The sequence below is a fragment of the Phaethon lepturus genome, unplaced genomic scaffold (genome assembly GCF_000687285.1).
Source record: "Phaethon lepturus isolate BGI_N335 unplaced genomic scaffold, ASM68728v1 scaffold5994, whole genome shotgun sequence".
Taxonomy (NCBI): domain Eukaryota; kingdom Metazoa; phylum Chordata; class Aves; order Phaethontiformes; family Phaethontidae; genus Phaethon; species Phaethon lepturus.
In genome coordinates this window covers 124,731-133,017 of record NW_010533873.1, presented here as the reverse complement: position 1 = coordinate 133,017, position 8,287 = coordinate 124,731, and the positions used below count along the sequence as shown (strand labels likewise).

The 8,287-nt window shown below is 43.4% G+C and overlaps 1 protein-coding gene across 1 annotated transcript in view; it reads left to right on the top strand.

Annotated features, from left to right (window-relative positions):
* Positions 1–1,021: 1,021 nt before the first annotated feature.
* LOC104619452 (obscurin-like) overlaps positions 1,022–8,287 on the top strand; it is a gene marked incomplete at its 5' end in the record, with an annotated part of 122,615 nt that continues 115,349 nt past the window's right edge. The window contains 5 exon segments of the mRNA XM_010285333.1: positions 1,022–1,291; positions 2,062–2,328; positions 2,825–3,091; positions 5,257–5,529; positions 7,044–7,310. Of these exon segments, the coding sequence (XP_010283635.1) occupies positions 1,022–1,291; positions 2,062–2,328; positions 2,825–3,091; positions 5,257–5,529; positions 7,044–7,310 (1,344 nt within the window).

Below are 8,287 nucleotides of genomic sequence, written 5' to 3'. Positions count from 1 at the left end.
AACCAAAACCTACAATGTAAACAAAGGAGGTTGTAAAAAGGTGGGTATTGGTAGGAGGAGGGGAAACAGCCTCAAGTTGCACCAGGGGAGGTTTAGATTAGATATTAGGAAAAATGTCTTCACCAAAAGGGTTGTCAAGCATTGGAACAGGCTGCCCAGGGAAGTTGTTGAGCCACCATCCCTGGAGGTATTTAAATGACATGATGCTTAGGGACATGGTTTAGTGATGAACTTGGCAGTGCTAGGTTTACAATTGGACTTCATCTTAAAGGTCTTTTCCTACTTAAATGATTCTATGATTCCATGAACCTCACATAACTCGGTGATGTCTGAATAACCCCTGTTACTCTTTGATGTAAGTGTATCTGGTGTTTCAGTGAAAATCACACGTCAAAAAAAACCCCACATCCCCAAGCAGCTTGTGTTTCATGTTTTCCAGCTATTAATTCAGACTCCATTGTGGGAACACAAAAGTAGGCCAACATTGCCCATTGAAGAACCCAGGACTTCAGCCTGTGCTCTCATCCTTGTGGGTCCTTCAAGGAAGGAGGAGTGTTCATGGCTTTCACACTCATATTGATAAGGAGAAAAATTTTGAATTTGTCTGATTAGAACACCAGGAGGGGTAGGATGGTAACAAGTTACCAAACACAAACAACCCATTTCTCATATTAGCATGGAGAGAAACCTCACAGAACATCCCAGAGGCTTCCTGTTTGACAGCTTTTCCCCCCTCTAGCTAATAATTTTGACTTTTCTCCATAGAGTAAGCTGTTCTCCATGCAGTCCTTCCAGAACAAAGCCAGGGAATTCACATGAACATTTTTTCTATGCTTTTGTGATGATTCTGAGCGGATAATGTCTGAAAAATCCTTCCCATGTCAAATACATCTGCAAGGAATGCAGTGCTGTCCTGCCAATCCTATAGACAAGTCAGACTGATGAGCTAAAAATGTCGTTACTACTAATGTCAATCATAAAAAACTTTTATCCTTGTATTAACCTAGTTTTTGTCTTCCAGAACTGAACATCGGCATCACCAAACGGCTGAAGAACACTGAAATCCAGGAGGGAGATGATTGCATTTTTGAGTGTATTTTGTCTCATGAAAGCATTGATGACTTCAACTGGATGCTAAATGGGAGCAAAGTGGAAAGTGGTGGGCGATTTAAAGCCTCTAACATGGGTCGGAAATATACGCTCAGTATCAAAAGCGTGATTCCTGACGATTCTGGGGAAGTAATTTTCACTGCCCGGGGTCTAACTTCCAAGGCTTCTCTGGTTGTGAAAGGTAATGAGATCAGAAAGGTTCTGGGGTTTGATTTCTTGGGTGTCTTTTCATAAGGTATGTCAATAAACCATGAAGGCAAACTCTTGTGATCTAATTGAATAGCAGGCTTCTCTGTGAGCCTTGAAGCACTGAGATTTTTCCTTAAAAACAAGTGAAAGGCTGAAGCTTCTTACAGATATTTGAGAGCTGCAGAATACACTGGGTGGTGTAATTATACAGTCAATTACTACCCAGACTGTGTGCATATGAGACAATCACCCAAGGCTCCCTGGGTAACCCATGGAGAGGAGAAATAGGTAGTTTTCAGGCATGGTTCATCATCCAGTTAGACCTATTAAGGACAAAATAAATTGTTTCATGAAGCCTGTTGCCTGTACTCAGCGGATCACTGCTGGCTGTAGAGCAGCCCTGGCGTGAGTGTCTCTGCCACATATCTCTAGAGCGTAGATGTCCGTATTTAGTGAGATAGATCCCACCATAACTGCACATCTACAGTAACCTCAGTGATGACAAAATGACATCCCCTGAAATGGGACAAGACCTCAGTTCCTCTAAGCAATCATTGATATTGACTGAGAACCCATAGCTTCAATTAGTATGTACTAAAGAGCAATACTGTTTTTTCTCTCCCTTCCCTAACGTAACATGAATCATTTGTTGGGGAATGTGAAAACTTATCATATATTTGAATTGCAAAAACCCCAACCATATAGTGATCATGATTTTTATTCAAAGTTCCCTTTCTCCCCACCCCTCCCCGACTTCTTCAGAAAAACCTACTGAGGTTACGAAACAGCTGGAGGATAAAACATCAGCAGCGGGGCAGGACATCAGCCTGAGCTGCGAATTGTCGAAACCTGACGTGAGCATCAGGTGGTACAAGGATGGCAAAGCAATCCGAAAAAGCCAGAAATATGACTTGCACCAAGAGGGAACACGGGCCATTCTGATCATCCATGACTCCACGGTCAAGGACAGTGGGGAGTATACCTGTGAGACAGAGGTCTCTAAAACGAAAGCCAGGATCACAGTGCAAGGTCAGTTGAAGGATGCATAGGGCTGGCATGTACAGAAGTTGGGGTAAATATCTACAACCTGTGGGAGCTGTTCTCCTATCTCCCTAAACAGGATCAATTTTCAAAAAAATTCATGGATTAAAAGCTTTTAAAAAAACCCTCTGAAAATCACCTTGTAGGTATTGAAGAATCTTATGTGCTCCATAATGAGCCAATAAAAACTGGTAGTTTGAATTAGTCTTTTTTGAACACAGGTGATCAAAACGGTATTCAGTCTGCCAGATAAGGTCTCACCAGCACCTCTACAATGGCATTAAACTTTCCAGGTATCTTCTGGAAATATTTTATCTGATATGCCCTGTGACATGAGGTGGGCCTGGTGATCTTCTCAGATCCTTTCTACCTCTATTTTCTGTGATTCTACAAGTCTGGGCAGAGAGGATTCAAGACCACTCTGTATGCACAGGACTTGTTTGGGTAGCAAATCTCTCTCTCTCTCTCTCTCTCTTCCTTCCAGAAAAACCTAATTATTTTGTCAAGGAACTTTCAGATCTAAAAGTCGATGAAAATGGAACTGCAGTTTTTATGTGCCAGAGTGAGAAAGCTGCACCCTCTGTGGTCTGGAGGAAAGGCATAGCTGAACTCAGAGCTAGCAAGAAATACGAGATGACGCAGAAAGGACAAATCCTGCAGCTGACTATAAATAACTTGGAGAAAAGTGACAGTGACACTTACACCTGCGACATCGGTGATGCCCAGTCCAGAGCCAAGCTCGTTGTGCAAGGTATGCATGAGAGGAGTATGATTGTACGTCCTGTTTCTCCACCAGGAAACATTACATGCACAGGCAGATCTACTTCTAAGCGTACGGGTAGCAGAACCGCTGATTTCTGGCTCTGTGTCACTCATGACGTATATGCCAGAAGCAAAAGGAATAAGGAGCACACAGCTAGTGCACTCTGGGGAGACCCCCCTGCAGTGCCGCGTCCAGCTCTGGAGCCCTCGGCACAGGAGAGACACGGACCTGCTGGAGCGGGGCCAGAGGAGGCCCCAGCAACGCTCCGAGGGCTGGAACAGCTCTGCTGGGAGGACAGGCTGGGAGAGCTGGGGGGGCTCAGCCTGGAGCAGAGAAGGCTCCGGGGAGACCTTCCTGCAGCTGCTGGGGCTGAGAGGGGATGATAAGAGAGATGGGGAAAGATTTTTTGGCAGGGACTGTTGAGATAGGACAAGGGGTAACGGTTTTGAACTAAAAGAAGGGAGATTTACACTAGATAGAAGGAAGACATTTTTGACAATGAGGGTGGTGAAACCCTGTCCCAGGTTGCCCAGAGAGGTGGTGGATGCCCCATCCCTGGGAACACCCCAGGTCAAGTTGGACGGGGCTCTGAGCAACCTGCTGTGGTTGAAGATGTCCCTGCTCACTGCGGGGGGTTGGACTAGATGACCTTTGCAGATCCTTTCCAACCCAAACCATTCTATGATTCTATACACTGTGCAGGACGCGGATAAAAATATAGCAACATGGAACTGGACATGCAGCGCAATTTGTCTATTGGAAGCAATTATACCTGGAGTGCTTTGAGTATGATTTCAAACCCAAAATGCTGATGTGAGGAGAGGCTGGTGTTCCTGTGTGAACATAGGATGGATATGATTCATGGTGCCTGCTATTAGACTAGGGGAAAATTATTCTGCCTCCAGGCTTTTCTCCGTATCTCTTAATGAGTTTTTCCAGTAGTGGTTTCTAAGAGGGGATGGGTGAATGAGTGATCCATTGATCTTTAAGTGCTTAATGTCCCTCTGAACCTTAGAGATGAGTTACATCCTCCAGCTGAAGAGTACAACCCAAGCAGCTTTCATTTGATGCTACAGGCAGTAAATGAGCTGTGGTGGCCAATGCTAACAGCAGGGCAGCGTTTAAGGGGAAGGAGGGAGGTCTGCTTGTTACTGCTCCTCACAGTTCCCCCACTGGAGCCCCGAGCTGAAATTGTTGAAGCCATGAAGAGAATAGGCGGAATGATTCAAGAATAGTCACATGGAGATGTAGTGGCAGGGTCCACTTGTTAATTATTAAAGTTAGTTATTAAAGACTAGGGGATCGAGCCAGACTCCTCCACCTCTGATCATCTGCCAGAGCAGCCTTAAGGAGCAAAGAATTGTGCTTAATCCTCATCATGGCCGCAGGACCTGAGCTACCTGAGTTCAGTGTGTGGTTTCTAACAGCAACTTTTCTGAGTGAAAAAATACTTCTCTGTCACAAAGTTAAAGAAAAAAGTCAAAATTCCCTGTACTGGCTTGGTAAGTAGGAGCAACACCAGGTGTATCTTTGTATAGAGTGACCGTATAAATATTATTTCATTTATTTATTGAGATAAGTGTATATCTATCTATATCTGTACAGACAGGTTTTCAGGGCTGTTTTGTTTCTTTTTACTAATGCTGCAGTCAGACACTCTCTCCACTTCCCACCATGTTTATGGTTGGACTAAGCTCAAAAAAAGTGTGGTCTGGGTGGTCCTGTCCCATAGAAAGCAAGTTATATTTGCTCTAGAAAAACAGAGGGGTTGTCATGGGAGGGGTCATCTGCTCAGTGATGTCTAGAGCCCAGTGGGGCTGTCAGAGCCACATCCTTTCAGCCTTTCCAGGTAGTTCCATTAGGAGAAAGTTTATAACACCAGATTTGCATTGTACTAGCTGCTTGTTCTGCTATATGTGTTCTGGTGCTTTGAAGTTGTCTTCATCCTATATTGGTGTGAGTCCTGTATATATTATCTCCCTGTGTAAAATGGTTTTTGTGTTCAATAACAGGGGAATTGTGCTTCAGTCTTCCATACCATGAACACATTTCTTTCTTGAAATACTCACACGGGAAATCTTGCAGTTTTCCGTATCAATTTTCATGCTAGAAACTGAAGATTCCAGTAATTGATGTATCTATGTTCCTTTCAGGCCAGAAAGTGCTAATAACAGAAGACCTGGAAGATGTCACTGTGGTAGAAGGAGAATCTGCCATGTTCAAATGCAGAATCTCTCCTGTAGACTATAGCAAAGTGCAGTGGTTTTTGGATAAAACCCCACTCCATACCAATGAACTTAATGAGATCCAGTCTCATCCTGGTGGATATCACTTGCTAACGTTGAAAAAACTCTCACTGAAGGACTCGGGGGTCATTACATTTGAAGCTGGTGATAAGAAAACTTCTGCCAGTTTGGTTGTTAAAGGTAATTCAACCATAAAAACCACAGGAGAGGAAAGAATGCATAGAAATAAGCACGGGTTAACATGGGCAGATGAAAAAAAGAACAACAATGCTACAAATTTGGCCCTGTCATACGTATATCTGTATACATTCAAGAAAGCATCACATATATAATGAAGCTAGGGCTGGGGAATGAACACTTTGTAATCCAGGACAACTCTCAGTGTGTTTATTTGACCTTAGATGGGAATGTTATACTGTAGTGATGGTACATGGGATGCCTTGTCCCGTTTCCTTTGAGCAGAGTGGTAGGGTGATGATAAATGAGGAGAAAACAATTAGTTCAAGGAAAAAAAAAAGTGCAACCAGTAAGTTTTTAATTTAGTTTTCATTGTTTGAAAGGCAACATTACACGTGTTCTCTGCTATTCATTGTTGAAAATTAATTGCTTTCTCTGGAAAAGTTAAACGGAGTTAAAAACTGCAGTTAGTCTACTGCTATAGAGAGGGAATAAAACCCATGCCAGACAGCGCAAGATTGCAGGATTAGAGAGGGGTTTTCTTACTAGAAACATAAATATTTCTCATTGTCCAGAGATGTAAAACACACAGTCTCCACTGTGTCAGACCATATTCTCATTCTTTTCAGAATCACCATTTTTCTTGCAAAGAACTTTTTTTCTAAATGTGCCCGAATTTTGCCATGCTACAGAAATTCAAACAGATTTTTTCTGAAGGCAAATGAAAGGTTTTGTTTGCAAAAGGCTAAGTCCTTCTGGTAACACTAATATGTGATGCTATAGTACCAAAACCAGGTTTTGGTCTCCAGATTGATTGGATTTTTATGAATAAAAAAGTATTAAGCTAGGGGGGGTAAGACCTACCTTGGCCAATTTTGCTATTGGTATCTAGCTTAGGCTACTTTTATAAGCTGTGTAGAAAGATAAGTACTTCCAGAGAGCAGTTCATCCTCTCTGTCCTAATGACCTATTGTGGAAGGGAATATCTGGTCTCTGGAGGGTCTGTCATCTTCCAGCGGCTATGGAAATACCCTGCATGACCAATCTGGGCTATATGTTTGGTTTTTAGAGGACTCATACTTGATGAGATGAGACCTGCTCTAGATGTTTGTCTTTGAGAAACCTGTATTGCCCCTCACTTCATGCAGAATTAACTTTTCAACATTCAGTTAGAAGGCTCAAACTAATCAGCTCACATGGAAAAGGGTTTAGGAATATCATGTCTCCATCTTGTTCGTATTTAGCGAGATGTGGGAGATATCTTATTTATGTTCTTCAATGGGGATATTGTCTTCTCGGTTTCTCCCTGATGCATTAGATATTTACAAAACAACATTTATGGCATGACTGGTTGCCTTCCTGAGGGCTTTTTAGCCATGAACACCAAATTATTTGTTAATAACCTTGACCTGTAATTTTGATACAAGTAATCCTGGATGTAAATCTCACAGATTACTTGTGATCTGAAAATCCGCACCTTTTCTGAAAAATCTCAGACGGTTTTTATGTGATTCTAGAGAAGCCCTGCATCTTCACAAAGGAGCTGGTTGATACTGAAGTCACTGAGGGAGAGGATGTGATCCTTCACTGTGAAACCTCCAAATCAGACAGCCCTGTAAAGTGGTGCAAAGACGGGAAGAGCCTTAGGAATTCTTCCAAGTATAACATCAGCCGGTCGGGATTTGAAGCCAAGCTTGTCATTCACAGGGCAGAAGAAGGAGACAGTGGCAGATATGAGTGTGAGGCTGGAGCAGCTAAAAGTAGTGCGGTTATTACTGTCAAGGGTAAGAACATTTGGAATGATCGTTTGGGTCCTAACTTGTCACCTAACAATGAGGTCAGAGTAATAAATTAAAATTATAAAAATGGGAAACTATACTGAAAAGGAACCTCATGAATTTGCAGCGCAGTGCAGGAGAGGTTCTCATCAAGTCATGCGGGACAGCACCCAGAGAGGAGACAGAATGTGAAATAGGAAAATCCTGCATTTTACCCAGTTTTAGCTCTGTGAAAGTTAAGTGCCTGAGTTCTCTAGAGCAGAGTGCAATGGGTCAGCAGAGGAAAGTGGGTGTCTCTGTAGGAGATCTAAGAGATAATCCAGAGAAAGGATGAATCACCTTCTGAAGCTGTCTCCACTGATGGCACTGTCCAAGGAAGGAGCTCACACACGCATATTTGTCTGGGTAATTGCTTTAGGCAGCCAAATTTACTGACAGTGATGCACCCAAAGAGTGTGATCAGGGAGGAGGTGCTATCTAGAGGGTTGTTGTCTGAGCTGAAGCAAAAGTTCTCTTCTTAGACACATGAGACATTAGCGTACTTCCCTGAGCACACTGGATAAGCACCAAGTATGTTAGGTAAGCGTTGGGTCTGAGCCGTGCCAGAACCGGGCTCATCTGCTACCCACGTTATAATCGCTCCCGCCTGTCCTGAGTCACTGCCCCAGCCCGAGGATGAGGAGGAGCTCAGTTTCCATGAGCAAAATCGCTCACTCACACGGGCAGGCTTGAGCAGGTACAGGGAGGTTGCTATGGCACAGGCTGGGTTTAGCTTGACCAGTGGATATCCTGCACACAGCTCTTCTTAACGCCCTTAGGGAGGGCAGGTCGGAAGCTGCGCCTGGATTAGAGAAGTCAGTGCGAACAAAAAGCATTTGGGTCGCTGGAATAGTTAACCTGAACCTCAGAGCACGAAGTGGAAAGGCAAGATGCTCACAGTATTTATCTAGAGCGCAAAGAAACAAGCCAGCTTAGGCTGAGAT